The following is an 18,415-nucleotide window of genomic DNA, read 5'->3' on the forward strand; positions in this document are numbered from 1 at the left end:
AAAAATGGACATGCAAATGTGAATTTTCTGTTTACATGTAACACATTGCAACAAAAATAAATTTACTGTATACACACAAATGTGCATATCCTTTTTCTGTGTACTACAGTATTGTACAGTATTGACTTTTCCCAGTAAACTTTTACCTACTGTTGAAATAGGTATCTAAAAAACTCAGTGTGATACACAATAGCATTCAGCTAGACAAAACTGACATTCTTGTATAGTACAGTAAGCAGTCAGTGTCAACAAAAAAGTAGAACAAAAATGAAATTTGTACATAAACATTTCCAGGGTTGACTGCCATGGTGAAAAACATCTAAACATTTTGACTAGTATGGCTCACACGATGACAAAAACATTTTTCATTTTGGTGGCATTGGCCAATTTACTGACACAATATCTAGGTTTTGAAGCATTGAAGAATTAATTGTTTTGGGTGAGTTACTACATTTTGCAGACATGCAATAGAGTTGTGATGTCCCATTAAACAGTTGTGACAATTGCACTTACGGTTTAGAGAATGTTAAGACTGTTTCAAAAAATGAGCCAAAGTGATTGAGAAAAACTGTAAAGTTTTAACATGACCTTACATGAACTTTCTTGTTGTCAGCTTTTTAAGCACAATCATTATAAGATTGTGCATGTAAACGCACAGTCTGTTCCCATGAAGACAGTTTTATTGCTGAGAGGCTGCTCTTTCAATAGTTAACTGAACTATTTTATCATCAATCTCCACGCCTCCCCTGACAAGCTCTGGAACCTCCCAGTTTGAAAACGTTATTTTGCCAAGCGGAGCAGCGGTTGCATTTCCGGCGAATGTAACAAAGTTCAAAGATCATAGTTTTAAAAAAAAAGGTCAAATCTGTCAAAAGTGACTGAACAGGAATTAAGGTTTAAGCAAAAGTCTCCATTTGCTCTCTGTTTAATCTCATTGCTCTCTAGGATAAACAACTGAGGTCTCATTTGTCTCTTGTTTCCATATGTGTCTGTATGTATATAGATGTAGTTGGGGTAAACATCAGCAGTCCGTCTCCTTTAGTTCGAGGTACACTAGGAAGCTCTGCCCTTCTCTCTGTGACCTATACCAGCACCAGCTCCGACCAGCCCGTCATTAAGTGGCAGCTGAAAAGGGACAAACCTGTCACTGTGGTTCAGTCGATTGGCACAGACATCATTGGAAACCTGAGGCCAGAGTACCGTGGCCGAATCCTCCTGTTCGAGAATGGATCCCTCCTTCTGCATCAGCTACAGCTCTCTGATGAGGGGGCCTACGAGGTGGAGATCTCCATCACTGATGATACCTTCACTGGTGAACGATACTTAAACCTCACCGTAGATGGTAAGCAAGACAAGGTGGATTTATTCCTAAATTCCTAAATAGACTCTAAAAATCAGTACTAATGAAAGAGTAATGTATGTTTACCCTTACCAAAAAGTACTGTTGCAGAACCATGGTACAGTGATGGTATTAGATAGTAACATTATGATATGAAATGATTGACAAATTCATATACTATGGGATTTATGTGGTGCTCCAAGGTCCTTAAATGAATACTGTCATTTTTCCATATCACAGTTCCAGTGTCCAGGCCTTTTGTGCACATGGTGGCGTCATCCGTGTTGGAGTTAACTGAACTCTTTATACTTAACTGCACTCACGACAGTGGCACCAAACCCACCTATAGTTGGTTGAAAGGCGGGAAATTTTTAACCAATGACTCACATCTCCTCCTGTCACATGACCAGAAGGTCCTGACTATCTCCCGTGTTGTGATGTCAGATGATGACATCTACAGCTGCAGGGTGGAGAACCCCATCAGCAGTATGAAGAGTCTGCCTGTCAAACTCACTGTCTACAGTAGGTGATGTGACACTATTGTCGTTTTACTTTTATATGGCCACATGCATCCTGGATAGTGCGTATACAGTAGAATGATGATGTCATACAGTATAATGTGAATACTGTGTATTTAACAGTGTCAGCAATTAATCTTTTATGAAGAGGCAATATTTGCCCCCTGTAGTTGATTTTCAGGGGCATTTTTGTCTTTATGAGAGTATATTTTATCTACTAATAAAGACTACGACTTTTCTACTAAATCCATATCTATATGGGTCTGGAAAATAATGAAATTTATAAAATATATAAAATATTAGACAACGAATTTTAAAAAGAGGACTTAAAGGGAAAGTTCACCCAAAAATGAAAATTCCTTTTTTACTATAAATCTCCACTTACTAGTATTGATACAGTTTTTAACGATTCAATACGATTCCATTCCGATTCGATTCAATATCAATTCACATGGTTAGATTTAGGTTATAATGTCCCTTTTGCTTACATATGAAATCAGTTCTCTCCCTGTTAATGATGTTAATTATACAGGGGACCTTCTAACTAGGTACATTATGAAAATATGAATTTTACTAATTATATTTTATTAGCATTTTGGTCAAATTTTAGCTTTTTAAAAATGAACAAATCAATGTATTTGATCAACAAATATGATATTATATTGCATACATTATATTTTGTTATATGTGTATTATTTAATTGCATAATTTGTACTGTTTACAGGTATTACACTGAATTGTTGAACATATGCTAAAAACCGGTACTGTTTCTTTAAGGAAACCTGGTATTTCTGTAAATACAGTCTGTAAATGAGAGAGACTCAAATGGCTTTATCTCATCTGTGCTATGCCTGATTAGAATTATTTTTTGTTTGTTTTTGATCAACAATGGACTGTAAAGAACAAAAAGGGTATTAAAAGAGACATTATTCAATGACAAAAAAATCTGTTGCTTGGATCTTGTCTTTGGACACACATTGTATGGAACGACTTTTACTCTCAACACACAGTTAAAGGATCTCACTGCTGAAATCTCCACCACTATACCTCTCAATTAATTAACTGGTAAGTGAAATGTAAACATTTACCAGCCAGTGGCCAAATATATAAATTTTTAGTCACATAGTGTGAAATTTGGTTGCAAATGCAAGTGATTTTCTCTCATTGTAGTAGAGGGTTGCGCACAGAGTAAAAGATTGATCTTGGGATTTAAGAATCAATATCGAGATCGTTCAAATGGAGATCACGATGCATCGGGAAAACAATATTTTTACCCACCCTTAGTGGAGATAGTAAAAATATATAGTAAAAAAGGACTGTAATAATTATCTGTTTCTCACCCAAAGTGATTCCCTTAAAAGGGGCAGTTGGGGTATTTTGGTCAATTTCAGTGGCATTTTTGCCCTGGGCCCTGGTTAATTTCTGACCCTGAACAATTTCAAGAACATGTAATGTCTTGAACACTTTAACTTTGGCTAGCTGTGAGCGTTTATGAAAAGGGCTGGTGGGGAAGAGTGTTTATGAACAGAGTTTTGCTCCAGTAGATCTCAGCCAACTAATCCCCCATTTACTGCTCCACTTCCATACACTTCTGTCAGAGCACTGAGCCCAGTGGGGTTCTGCATTCCCTCTGCACAATCTACCCTTTAAAAAAAATCCCCTTTGCCATCCCATTCTTTCCTACACTTAGTATTCCTGGCAACCTGTGCAACCAATCTTCCATTTGAGGTCTAGTTAATTTGGACCTTTTCAACAGAGTAGTTTGGTTGTTCAGAGCACTGTTTGTGTTTTGGAAATTAAAGATGTACTATGTCATCCTGTTTTTCCCTTTTTCAAATTTGCAGGACGGAGTTCTCTCTATATCATCCTCTCCATGGGAGGCATTTTCTTACTCATCACCTTGGTGACTGTGTGTGCCTGTTGGAAGCCCTCCAGAAAGTACAAGCTCTTTTGTTCTTAGCTATTCACTTTGATAGTTTCAAAGCAACCTACAATAAATCTCACCAGGTTGCTCTTTTCTTGTAAGAAAAGTCTGTGCTTCAAATGTTAGGAGGCCAAAGTTCCACAGATCAGATGGAAAAACAAAGACCAAAGCAAGCTAAGGCAGCACAGTAATCTAGAAATGACTCATCTGTTTTACATTTTCACTTTTGTTCTTGCATTAAGTAAAAATGATAATGGATATGATATTAACAGTCAGCATTATGTTGCAAACACAAATCTATTGTTGTTAATCTTTCTACAGAAAAAGGGAACAGCTTGCCAGACAGAGCGGACAAAATTTAGCAGAGCAAAGCAATGGCAATCATGAGGGTAGCATCATTAATTCATTATTAATTGGTCTGCTTGTTACATTTGCTCTTGAAAATAAGATTTATAAATTTAAAGGTGCACTCAGTGTTTGTTTGTTTTTTTTGTTTTTGTTTTATTCATCAAAAAGGTTTTACATATAAACAAATGAATAGTATGAATGAATTAAAAATATATTTAAAATAATGTACATTTATAAGAAATGAAGACTCCAGTCATATCAGTAGCCAAAATCTGTAATATTTTACATGGAGCGGGTCACCTCATGGGAGCCGCCATGTAGAGATCACATGACCAGCCTAATACTACTCACTTTATCTCGGTTACGCCCCTGTTATTTACTCAAAAAAATGAATTTTTGCTCATTGTTGAATTTAGCTACTTAAAATGTAAAACAATTCTTAAATTTCATTGTGTACAATTAATTTGCATTTGTAAAAATGGAAGTTCACTTATCCATTTGTGTTGGAACAACTTAAATAATTTATGTTGACCATAACCAGATGTACATGAGATGTCAGGTTCCTAGCATGCACCATGGGATGAGTAAAAACTGCTTAATATTTGCTTTTTTATTGCAGTATTTGCACTGGTGGTGTTGTGTTTGTTGTTCCTTTGGGTTTTGTGTCATGTATGTGCATCTATTTCCAAAAATAATTTATTTAAAACTCATCTGCAAGATGTCATCCTCTATTGCTAACACTACAAACTCACTGCTTGTAGCACTTACTGCAACAAATGTTTAAAAAAACTTTTTAAAAAAAAATCTGAACTAGTATACAGTAAATTAAGTTGCCTCAACGTTATTAAAATGATGATTTTGAGTGAAAAAAAATCTAGTAGATGTGACAAAATTAATTGAAGTTTGTACAACAAGACTTTAGCACATTCAAATACATTCATTTTTGATGAAAAAAAAAATCATTTAAATTAATTGCGTGGAAAAGTTTTCCTTAATTTTAAAGTTCATTGAACGTTTTTATTTTTTGAGTGTTGGACACTTTCACTTGCAGAATACATTAACCATGTCTGACTGTGAATAGTGCATTTCTACAATGGCAATGGTAACTGGTAATGTTTGCTTTTGCACAATGCTGCATTCATTCTATTAAATATCAGTATAAGTCCAAGTCGGCTGCAATTTCAGCCAGTGCAACACAAACAAAAATTCACTGAGTGCACCTTTAAGTTATTTTTGTGCATTAATCTAAATCATTGTACAACACAAATTTGCTTTTCTCCACTTTGCTTTTACTTTAAAGAATACTTTCTTTGCTGTAGTTGATATTGTGCCTTCAAGAGGTTACCATAATCATCGGAACCCAGGGGGACTATATGTTCTCAAAGAAACAGTAAGAAAGACATTAATATTGTAACTACTGTAATTACTAGGATGATGTTGTCTCACTTTGTATATTGCTGTGTCAATGACAATATGAAGGACAAATTAATCTTTGCTTTGTTTCAGGATTTCCCTGAGGGAGCAGATGAGTCTTCCTGTAATTTTATCAACCCTATTGATCCCCTCAGCCCACCCTGTTATCCCAGCATGGCACCACATTCTGCATACTCTCCCGATGCTTATATGCACTCCGGAAGAAGATACCCCAGCACCCCTATACCCTCTCCTTCATCAACCTCTCATCCAATGTTCTCTCCACCCCTCTCTTGTCCCCTACACCTGGGCAGCTTAACACGCAAGCCACACCCTCCAAGAGTAAGCCCCTCCCCTCCACATGCAAGAAGAACTTCCTGTTGAACAGAAAAGCAGTATGCACCACTACAGATCAACGTGATGAGCAAGATGGAAACACATGGAGAGCATTGAATGTAAAATCCCCAGAATGAGAGTATGTATGTGTATATGGGGTAATTAGTTATTTTAACATCTTTTGTAAATGTTAGTGTTTTTTGTTTTCAAAAAAATTTACATTGTTGAATGAATAACGTAAAAGACCAAATGTTACAGATCTCTAGTTGTAAAGTAAAGAACTGGATGGATTAACTGTTTTTTGCATACTAATATAAAATAGTAAAATGTCATTTACTTTTATCATTCAGATGTTTTCTGGTCTATATTCAGCTGTTAACTTTAAAGTAATAGCATACACTGAAAGATATATTAGAAAAATATGCAATTCAATTGCAGATATAATTCTATATTAGGCCAACTTGTCATTATCTGAAAATCTGGGTAAAATATGACTGTATTTAGTGTTAAAAATAATTTTCATTCCTTTTTAATATGATAAGTATCATTCAAATAATATCACCTGTTTCCTTAATGTTTAAGTAAAGGAATATTCTGGGTTCAACTCAGTCAAGCTCAATCGACAGCATTTGTGGCAAAATATTAATTACCATTACCAAAAAAAAATAAAAAAAATATCGAGGTTACAGTGGTTCAGCACTCACAATTACAGTTTTTCTCAGTCAATTTTATAAATTTCTCCAAACTATAATCAGTGCTCTCAAAACAATTCACACAGCGGACGAAACAGACACTCAAATTTGCAAAACAATTAAATTTCACTGCACAATGAAGCAACATATTCTTTTCTGATAATGCATTTATTAAAACTAAATACTAACATCAAAACTATAGATGTGTTCTCTATTGAATTCATAACATGTTCAGCTATAGACACACAAGTCTATGATTGAAATAACACATTTATCATAAAATCCACAGTAAAGACCTTTTTCCATATGTTCTCATAAAATGTCTCTAAATTTCTAGTTGTCGCTGTCCTTCCTCTTCCAATGCCAATCCTCACTCTTCTTCTTTTTTGTTGAGATTGAAGTCACTGTAGATCTGCTCACATTAGGCCGAACACTCTGTGTGTCATAGAGAGACCATAATTCATAAAACGATCAATTAGAGGGACTCGCAGATCATTTGAGCCTTCTTTATTCTAATCTTCCACCCTGATGTCCTCTTTCTGTTCACCATCATTACACCATCTCCATTTGGTCTTTCCTGAAGTCTTTCCATGCACACACCTGACAGAGTTGAGAAAACATTCCCCTTTTCTCATCACTTCTTCCTCAGATTTTCTCTTTCTTTACCCACTCTACCTCTTCTTCTTCCTCATTGTTTGTTTGCCGTGAATTTTCATATTTGACCCCTTTTATAGATAACAGAGTCATGATAGTTGTGTGAAAGGTTTAGTAAATTGCATTTTCTTTGCTGTGTGCATTACTAACTCTGCCGATATTAATATGATAATATAATAATATTAATATTAACTTGACATGTGCATTTGATAATATGACTTTAATATAGTTGTCGGTGTTAACTGTTTTGAAAGCATGAGTTTTGGATCAGAGAAATTTGTATGTAGTGTTTCGAGAAAATGAGGAAAATCAAGAAAAATGCACAGTCTGTTTTGGACAATTACAAAGTTTTCAGATGGCTGTGTTAATTGTATGAGAGCAGTGACCTGAGTTTGGAGATATGCGTAAAATCGATCGAGAAAAACTGTAAAGTGAATGGGGCCAATTTTTGAGGGGTTTAAAGGCAGAAATGTGAAGCTTATAATTTTATAAAAGTATTTACATTCATTCATTAACGCACGTATTATTTGAGCTGTCAAGTTGTTTAAATCATCATTCTTTCAATAATTTTAGGGTTTTTTGACTACGTCATGGCAACGAAGTTGTAAAATTGGCTTTAAACTTACACAGAAAATGATAGTAAGCAATTTTATCACACTAAAATCATGTTAACACACATTGTTTATGTCTTGTGGCTATACTTTTGAAACAGTGAGTATTTTAACGTTTACAGATTGGCCCCATTCACTTCCATTGTAAATGCCTCATTGTAACCCAGATTAAGCTTTTTTTAAAGAAAAGCAGGGGCAAGTCAAAATTAATTTTTGTGGTAATCAATATTATGCAACAAATACTGTCGATTGAGCTTAACTTGTGTTGAACCCGGAATATTCCTTTAAGTCATCAAATTAACAAAGACACTCCTAAAGAGACACCAGCTTCCACGAAAGAACAGCATAAGAGAATTGACACTTTATAACCACCAGAGGCTGCCATATCACTATCAATCAATCCAACATCGTGGGCAACAAATTGTTTAGCTTTTGTTTTTTGGGTCTTTCTCTGCTTTTTGTCTTGAAATAAAGAGAGGTTTTCGTTACTGGTACAACGAGTAAACAAATAAAAGCATTTGCTTCAAATGACTTGAAAGTTTTACCTTAAGAAGAAGAAAGCAGTATTTACAAAATCACCTTTCATCAACTACTAATAAAATGAATCTCAATATTAAATCTGGATTTTGAGCGAAACTTTTAGTTAACACTGATGACGCAATCAAATAATCCTGGCTGCGAGGCCCAAGGACTTATTTGCTGAAGCTAAATATTTGTACTTTTGAAAAACGTTTTATTATTATTTGATACGTTTTACATGAAATAGGGGTGTTGGCGCCGCCATTTTAGCGTAGATTAACCGGTAAATAGTTCATAATTGACGGAGCTAATGAAACCATTGGAGCTAACATATGGCCTGCGTGCTAGTAGCGGCCCACCGGACACCGCCTTCGGTTCACCGGAGTTTTGCTTATCGTTTTCCCAGCGGACCTCCAGCGACAGCCGCCATTTTTCCGACAGTGGTTCGCTTGTTTATAATAAATTATTTCTGGCGGCCCACGGTCGGTCCACGGTTCATTTATTTGCTCACACTATATCCAAAATAACTGAGGGAAAAAATATTTAAAAATATATAAATAAATAAAATAAACACCACTCTGAATAGCCATAGCAAATGTATTCATATTTTCAGTGTACAGATTAAAGATACGATAAATAACCAAACTTTTGTTTAAAAAGATATATATATATATATATATATATATATATATATATATATATATATATATATATATATATACACACAGTAAATACATGGTAACAATACATCTTTGAATTTTTTATATATACTGCATATACTGTATATATACTGAACAAGAATAAAATATGACATCAACAATCAGCCATAAACATTTGCAAAAAGAAACACATTAACGATTCCAATAACCTCATTGAAATACATATACTGTGCAAAAGTTGTAGGCACATTAAATGTTTCACAAACACATTTGTCTTGACAGTTATTTTATTTCTTCTGCTTTAGTGTGTCAATGGGAAACCATTTTTTTAGATTTTAACATTCCCTTTGCAAATAGAATTAAGAACAAGGAGCCCAACAACAGATGGTATAGCCCCAGCAGAGCCCGATCTCAACATCATCGAGTCAGTCTGGGATTGCATAAGGAGACAGAAGCAATTGAGACTGCCTAAATAGAAAGAAGAAATGTGGGAAGTTCTCCAAGAGGCTTGAAACCACCTACCCACCAACAATGTTGAAAAATTGTCAGTTTACCTATAGGAGAGTTAGTACTGTTTTAAAGGCAAGTGTTGTCACACCAAATATTGATTTAAATAAGGTTTTTAATGTTTACTTTGTATTGTTAATTGATAAATAAAACTATTTATGGCACTCATTTTGAAAATATCCTCACTTCAAGATTTTTTACATGTGTCTAAAATGTTTGCACATTACTATATATACAACAGTACACCGATCAACCACAACATTAAAATCACCTGTCTAATATTGTGTAGGTCCCCCTCGTGCCACAAAAACAGTACGAACCCACATCTCAGAATAGCATTCTGAGATGATATTCTTCTCACCACAATTGTACAGAGTGGTTATCTGAGTTACCCTAGACTTTGCCTGTTCGAATCAGTCTGGCAATTCTCTGTTGACCTCTCCCGTCAACAAGGCATTTCCGTCCGCAGAACTGCTGCTTACTGGATGTTTTTTTTTTGTTTTTGGCACCATTCTGAGTAAATTCTAGAGACTGTTGTGTGTGAAAATCCCAGGAGATCAGCAGTTACAGAAATACTCAAACCAGCCCATCTGGCACCAACAATCAATCATGCAGATACGGGTCAGGAGCTTCAGTTATTGTTCACATCAACCATCAGAATGGGGAAAAAATGTGATCTCAGTGATTTGGACCGTGGCATGTTTGTTGGTGCCAGATGGGCTGGTTTGAGTATTTCTGTAACTGCTGATCTCCTGGGATTTTCACACACTTTTGATTTTGAGCCTCTTCAGTTTGCCTGTCTTGTTTCCTATCCTTTTCTCTGTAAGCAGCTCTCTTCAGATATTTTGACACCACCTCTTGGAGGCTTCCTTCTGTTGCCTCTCTTGTCAAGGGGATGTTTCTTATCGCTCCTGAAATCACAGAACAATTCTTATCAATATTTGTTCATCATGAAAGATCAAGAAATAATCTATTTAAACTAGATTCAGATTCAAAATTGTCTCCAGATTTATTACCAAAAATTTAATTAATAAACTAATAATAACCTACAGTGATGTTTTTTAAAGCTAGCTGCCGGAAAGAGATCTTCAGTCCCAAGCCGGTCCAGTTTCATAGCCAGGACTGGTCATTAGAAAAAATGCAGGCAAACATCCTCCTGACAAAGTCCTTGAGAGATTTCTCCCTTCTGCATCCAAAAACCTCACCTGTAAAATAAATTGTCCATTGTTAATGGTCTACAGAGTATTGAATTAGATCTTATAAAAGAAAAGCAGTGTGTTACAAACTTCATAAGCACCCAAGTACTTAAAGGAATAGTTCACCCAAAAATGAAAATTCTCTCATGGTTGACTCACCTTTAAGCCATCCCAGATGTGTGTCTTTTCTTCTTCAGCAGAACCGAAATGAAGATTTTCATAAGCACATTTCAGCTTTATGTCCATACAATGCAAGTGAATGGGTGCCATCAGGCTGCTGGCTGTTTGACGGTTCAAAAGGCATATTTAGGCAGCATAAAAGTAATTCACACAAATTTAGTCAATCAATTAATGTCTTCTGAAAAAAAAAAAAAGATAGATTTGTGTAAAAAATAAATAGATAATTAAAACTTTAATTTGTCATAAATTAAAGTTAAGCGTGATGGCGTTCACGCGAGAAGTCGGAAGCATGCACTATGTTACAACAGAGGAACGAATGTCACGCGAGAGTTAGGTCATTTCAAACAACATCCCGGCGCTGGCCGGAAGTAACGATTTAAAGTTAAAAACATTTTAATTATCGATATGTTTCTTACACAAACCTATTGGTTTGCTTCAGAAGACATTCATTGATTGACTGGAGTCATGTGGATTACTTTTATGCTGCCTAAATATGACTTTTGGTCTGTCAAATAGCCAGCAGTGTCATGGCACACATTCACTTTCTTTGTATGGACAAACAGAGCTGAAATGTGAATGAGCTTGTCATGTCCCAGTTGGAGGTTGATGGAGGCTCCGTTGGCTGTCGCTGCTTTAACAGAGAAGATGTCTTGTGGATACGAAGGAATGTACAGCACTTTTGTCAGCATTGTGCTCACCTGCTGCCCCTCGCTGTCAATCAAACACGCCTCTGCGTCACCTCTCTTCAGCTCCACCCCACTTGCTTTTGTCACATCTGCCAGCTCAGTGAAGTGTTTTTCTGCCTGGAATTTATTGTCAAACGTCTTAAACTTTCCGATGTCTGTAATTATGTGAGATGTTGCTCCCGTATCAACCATCAGCCCTCTGTGTTTCAGTCCGTTAAGCTAACAGTCACTCACTTTGAAGACAAATGCATGTTCATCTCTGTCCTCTTCTTTATTCGTTGCTTGCTTTAGGTTGTCTTTCCTTTTGAGCCTGCAAGAGATGTCTTTGTGTCGAGATTTTGCAATAGCTACACCACTGTGATTACCTTTTGCGATGTTCGTTCGGACATGCCCGTGCCTGAGCTCTTTCTCATGCAATGTTAGTATGTGTCACAATTCAATTTTCTCAAAACAATATGTGTAGTTGATTTGTAAACATCCTTTTTGTTTTGCATTTTTAATGTGCTGTGCAGGTCTGTCAAGGATCATACTTTTATGTTTTAGCATTAGCATTAGGGGTATCTTTGCAAGAGAAGAATTTTAACATCAACATCATAACTCCTCTCTTTTATTAGTCAACTCCTATCAGATGTCTGGTATTGTGAAGCTGAAGATTTCACAATAATTCTGTCTTAAAAAAAACTACAATGAAAGTGAATGGTGAATGGTGACTGAAGCTCTCACATGTCTCAAACATTTTCACTAACATCGTCAGTAGGTGTTTGTGTTTTAGAGAAGAGAGAAAGTGTTATGGATTGGGTGATGATGATGACAGAATTTTTAGCATGCATCTGTTTAGGTAAAAGGATGAGAATGATGGAAGGGCAGCAGTAAAGTTTTGTGATACTAGGAGTATGATGGTGTTAATAGTGCTGCAATCTGAATCATATTCATTTCCCCAAACAAGGCACTCTTGCCTACAGTGTTATTTAAATGACTGATGTTAGATTTTTCCACTCAAGGGTTAGCAAATCTATTGCTCTACTTTTCCTTTAAACACTAGTACTTAAAGGAATAGCAAGATTTACCCGAGTGCTCCCATGACATAACCGATAGCACGTGAACTGACACATGACAGACACACAACCAATGAGTTGAAGGAACGTGCCAATGCGCTTGCATCACAGGAGCACTCAATCAAGGTCAGTTCGTCCATTCGTCAACGCCTGATTGGAAGCGACCTTTTAGTGTTAAAACATGCTTAAATAGTGTTCTTTTTCGCACACAAAGTGATCAATTCACTTTAGAAGACATTGATATCACCGCTGGAGATAGGATGGTTTACTCTTATGCTGACTATCTGTGCTTTTTTGACCTACAAATGTCTAATTACCATCCTCTCCCATTCTAAGGACCTGGTTCTGGCCACCATTCACTTGCATTGTGTAAAACTACAAAGCAGAAATATTCTTCTAAAAATCTTTGTTTGTGTTCAGCAGAAGACAGAACATCATACACATCTGGGATGGCATGAGGGTGAGTAAATGATGAGATCATTTTCATTTTTGGGTGTACTATTCCTTTAAGCTGGTCCATGTTCAAAAGAGTTGTTTAGTGGGGGGCCTGGGTAGCTCAGAGAGTAAAGATGCTGATTACCACCCCTGGAGTCGCGAGTTCAAATCCAGGGCATGTTGAGTGACTCCAGCCAGGTCTCCTAAGCAACCAAATTGGCCTAGTTGCTAGGGAGAGTAGAGTCACATGGGGTAACCTCCTCGTGGTTGCTATAATGTGGTTCTCGTTCTCAGTGGGGTGTGTAGTGAGTTGTGCATGGATCCCACAGAGAATAGCATGAAGCCTTCACATGCGCTATGTCTCCGTGGTAACGCACTCAACAAGTCACATGTTAAGATGTGTGGGTTGACGCAGAGGCAACTGAGATTCCTCCTCCGCCACCCAGATTCACAGAGTCGCTACGCCACCACGAGGACCTAGAGTGCATTGGGAATTGGGCATTCCAAATTGGGGAGAAAAAAAGAGTTCTTTAAGTGGTGATTATGCAGAATGGTTGCAATCAAGGCTCATTGGAACCTTTTGGAGTAGATACTTTAATCAAACCACAGAACCCCAAATCACTATGTCTGATTCTAAATACAGTAGAGGACAAATAAAGTCTCACCAATGCGGCACTCACTCATTACTCTTCTTTACTGAGTGCAGAATATTATGAAATCATGTGTGCTTTGCATAACAGCAGTACTGCCTTAAGCAACATCATTAGAGTCAATTGCTGTAGGCAAACAGCTTATTTTTGTACAGTTATCAGCAGTCCAGCATATATTGTGTGGATTTTGAAATCAGTACAATGTGGTCATAGACAGCGGTTGTGTTTTCCTCGACTTAGCAGGTCAGAGAAACTACAAAATGATTTTGTCTTAAGCTTTCTTGGAGAAAAGAAACATAATGAATAAGAGAATAAAAATGGATCTTTCAAGAAGACTTTCAAGTTCTACATACAGAGATAGAATAAAACATTAAGGATGCTGAAAAGCAATAGGAGAAGATGAAAGGAGCCTAATGGAGGAGTTTTCCATATTCCTACCCAGATCTGGCACGGACACACAGCCATAAACTGAACAGACATAAAGCCTCTTATTATCAGGATAATGTCTTTCTCTTAGATCCTTTATTATTGAAATATGACTGGACTCCTCTCTTTTGTCCACTGATTAGCAGCAAGCATATGCATTTCTGAATTACCTGAGGTGTGATTTTCTTTTTCAGATAGTTGCATAAGCTTTTCCTGTCAACATCTTTTAAATGTGCGCTCTATTGTGCTGCTACTGTTTTCATGCATGTTATTGGACTCTGAACCCCCTTTGCTAATATTTAAAGTTGGAAAAGAAATTCAGTGGGAAAATGGTTTGGAAAAACAACTTTGATTTCTTAAAACTATTTCAACCAGCAGTGTGGATGACCCAATGGGACAAGTGTGAGAGTTTTTTTTTTTTTTTAACCAGCTGATGGAACTATCAGTTGCCCTATCGGGCCAGTGTTGCATTGTCATTACAGCTTAAACTGATTGATCATGTACAGTGGTGGCTGTCAGGGTTGTATGTGTTTTTTTCCATGCCATGTTTGTCCTGTTTCCTTGTCATGTGATCTTGTCATGTGGTCACGTGGTCATATGATTTCATGTTTCCCTCCATGGTCATGTGCCTTGTTTTCATTGGTTTATTGTCTTTATTATCAGTTCTCTCTTGTCATTGGTTATCATTGTCATGTTTCTCCCTTGTCCATGTATTTAACCCTCATGTTTGCCATTGTCCATGGTCAGGTATTGTTTGTGTAATGTCGTGTTATTGTTTATGCCAAGTTCAAAGTCAAGTCAAGTCTATGTTTTGTTCAAGTCAAGTTTAGTCAAGTTCATGTTTTTGTTTTGTTCATCTTTGGAGTTATGGTTTTTTGGATATCACGTTTGTAAATAAAACTGCACTTGGGTTCATCACACATCATTGTTTCTTCAATTACGTTACAGTGGCCAAAAATATTGGCATCCTTGTTAAATATGAGAAAAGAAGGCTGTGAAAAATATATCCTTATTGTTTATCCTTTTGGTCTTTCATTCAAAATATTCACAAAAATCTATCCTAAAATAGATATCAAACAATTCCAAACACAACACAAGTTCTATCAAAACACAAATATTTTTGTCAAATATATGTATGGCACAATTATTGGCACCCTTTTATTCAATACTTTGTGCAACCTCCCTTTGCCAAGATAACAGCTCTGAGTCTTCTCCTATAATGCCTAATAAGGTTGGAGAACACATGGCAAGGGATCTGAGACCATTCCTCCATACAGAATCTATCCAGATCCTTCAAATTCTGAGGTCCACAGTGGTGGACTCTTCTCTTCTGTTCGCCCCACAGGTTTTCTATGGCGTTCAGGTCATGGGACTGGGATGGCCATGGCAGAACCTTCATTTTGTGGTCAGTGAACTATTTTTGTGTTGATATTGATGTGTGTTTTGGATCATTGTCCTGTTGGAATATCCAACCACAGCCCATTTTAATCTTTCTGGCAGAGGCAATCAGGTTTAGATTTTTTATCTGCTGGTATTTGATAGAGTCCATGATGCCATGTATCCAAACAAGATGTCCAGAGCCTCTGGCATAAAAACATCCCCACAACATTAAAGATCCACCACCATATTTAACCGTGGGCATGAGGTACCTTTCCATATGGCTACCTCTCTGTGTGCACCAAACCCATCTCTGGTATTTACTGCCAAAAAGCTCTATTTTTGTTTCTTCTGACCATAGAACCTGGTCCCATTTGAAGTTCCAGTGGTGTCTGGCAGACTGAATATGCTTGAGTTTGCTGATTTTTCTTGAAACCCTCCCAAACAACTTGTGGTGATGTAGGTGATGTCTGATTGCAGTTTTGGAGACTTTCTGACCCCACTAATTCCTGCAATTCTCCAGCTGTGATCCTTTGAGAATTTCTGGCCACTCAAACCATCCTCCTCACCGTGCGTGGAGACAATATAGATACACGTCCTCTTTCAGGCTGTAACATCTCCAGTTTATTGGCACTTAATTATTGCCCTGATGGTGGAAATGGGTATTTTCAATGCTTTAACTATTTTCTTATAGCTAATTCCCATTTTGTGAAGCTCAACATCCTTTTACTGCACATCATAACTTTATTCTTTGGTCTTACCCATTGTGATGGATGACTTGGCCTGTGTGTTACCTCATATTTATACCCATGTGAAACAGGAAGTCATGGCTGAACAATTTCATGTTCCTTGTCACCCAGGTGTACTGAAAAAAAAAAAGTAAAATATGAATGGGAATATGCTTCAGTTATATTTTACATTATAAGAATTTCTAGGGGTGCCAATAATTGTGGCAAACGTGTTTTGGAGAAAAATATTTATTTAATTGTGAGATTTTTTCCCCCCTTTCAATTAGTTTACTTCAGTTAACAGTTAGATTTTTGTGAATATTTTGAATGAAAGATCAAAAGGGCAAACAATAAAGACATATTTTTCACAGCCTTCTTTGCTCATATTTACCAAGGGTGCCAATATTTTTGGCCACAACTGGTATTTGTTTTTTGTTTTTTTGTTGTTTTTTTTTTATGCCTTGCAAACTTAAACATTTGCTTTTCTGTGATACTTTATATTGAATATTATTGTTGCAATATGTCACTAAGCTACCAAGGTTACCTAGTTGAAGTTTTGCCTAAATGTCTTCTGATTGTTATTTCTCTTGATATTGTAATTGCAATTGGTTCAGATGTCAAAAATGAAAATTCTCTCATCATTTACTCATCCTCATGCCATCCCAGAAGTGTATGACTTTCTTTCTTCTGTTCAACTCAAACAAAGATTTTTAGAAGAATATCTCTGCTCTGTAGGTCCATACAATGCAAGTCAACAATGCTTTCTTAGAAGCATAAAAAACAAAGCAAAAATTTTAAATAAGTAATACTCAGAAGTAAGCAACAGACCTGTCTGTGACTGGCTACAGTCACTGCAAAAAATATAATAACTATGATTACAATTACAACAAAATTTTTTATTTAATTTTGTAATTAACATATACAAAATTAAATACAAAATTTTGTTGTAATTGTAATCATAGTTATTCGATTCATTGTGTAGATCCAGCTGTCAGGGAGTAATATTATAGCTGTTTAATTTCCAGTTATGATTGCAAATTAAAAATCTAATTAAGTTGAAGTGTGTCATTTCTGCAACACTATCATAAAAACATTGTTTTCAAACAGATTACCGAATACACTCTCCGTCTGCCATTGGTCAAAGAAACAGATAGTCCCACAGCAAACTCATGCCATAGATTGAGTCAATGTTGCCATGTCTGGCTGGCTGGGCTGCTCCAAAAAAAAATCTCAATGACTGAAATCACCACATAGGCACAGTTCACTTTTCGTGGAATTAAACCTATGAAAAGTTTATTTTAATTGTGTTTTCAGATATTAAGCTGGGATCTAAAAATGTGAAAATGAAAAATTCAAATTTTATATCCTGACACAAAAATGTTGATGAAAAACAAACAGACCAGTAAAAAGTTGGCAGAGCCCAACCAGGCCAGCTGAAAAATTGCATCTCTTATCATGCACATTATGATCTGTCCAGGTCTGGTGCTCTCATCAAAAATGTGCCCCTGTGTCAGCAAAAGAGCCCCTCTGGGTGGGCTGCTAATATCTTTTCGCTGAGGAGTGTAGTCAGTGGCACATGAGACTCAGAGAATTAAGATATAGGAAGCCTTTCTGGCCCCACAGGGATGAAATTAGAGATGAAGGAGGCTGTGAACAGGTTTGCTCTTGTTTCCACTGTTCACACTTCCATCCCATGTTTGCTTGGGCTGTTAATGATCTAGCCACACATGCCAAATACGTCATTACTCCATTGCAGACTTGACTGAGCCTGACATGTTAATTTTAATTCAATTTATGTTAATAATGTTCTTGATCCAATGTTTCTGAGATTGCACATTGTTTAAATTAATGTATTACAGAGCGGAAGGGCCACAGTGGTTATGTTCTAGCCCTTGTTCTTTCCTCAGCTGACCAAAACATCTGTTGCTCTGTCTGAGTGGACACATGAGAATGTAAGGCTCATCATGGTGACAGAAATTGAATTTCATTTACCCACACTTACTTTCTTACTTCCTCAATGCATAGTAATTGAAACAATTTCATGCAAAAATACACTGGGGTCCAAAGACCACTAGTGGAAATGTTTCTATTTTGCATATTTTCTAATGTAATCCAATTTTTCGTGTTACAAATATATTATATAGATATGGGGTCTTAAAACT

At 36.5% G+C, this 18,415-nt stretch overlaps 1 protein-coding gene across 1 annotated transcript in view; it reads left to right on the forward strand.

Annotated features, from left to right (window-relative positions):
* The window catches only part of LOC127422574 (hepatocyte cell adhesion molecule-like), an 11,060-nt gene extending 2,141 nt beyond the window's left edge, over window positions 1-8,919 (forward strand). The window contains exons 2-7 of the mRNA XM_051666213.1: window positions 1,004-1,342; window positions 1,580-1,861; window positions 3,702-3,795; window positions 4,103-4,170; window positions 5,449-5,519; window positions 5,636-8,919. Of these exons, the coding sequence (XP_051522173.1) occupies window positions 1,004-1,342; window positions 1,580-1,861; window positions 3,702-3,795; window positions 4,103-4,170; window positions 5,449-5,519; window positions 5,636-5,926 (1,145 nt within the window). The 3' untranslated portion in view covers window positions 5,927-8,919. The remainder of the gene's footprint in view (window positions 1-1,003; window positions 1,343-1,579; window positions 1,862-3,701; window positions 3,796-4,102; window positions 4,171-5,448; window positions 5,520-5,635) is intronic.
* The last annotated feature ends 9,496 nt before the right edge of the window (window positions 8,920-18,415 follow it).

Source organism: Myxocyprinus asiaticus, chromosome 31 (genome assembly GCF_019703515.2).
Source record: "Myxocyprinus asiaticus isolate MX2 ecotype Aquarium Trade chromosome 31, UBuf_Myxa_2, whole genome shotgun sequence".
NCBI classification, from domain to species: domain Eukaryota; kingdom Metazoa; phylum Chordata; class Actinopteri; order Cypriniformes; family Catostomidae; genus Myxocyprinus; species Myxocyprinus asiaticus.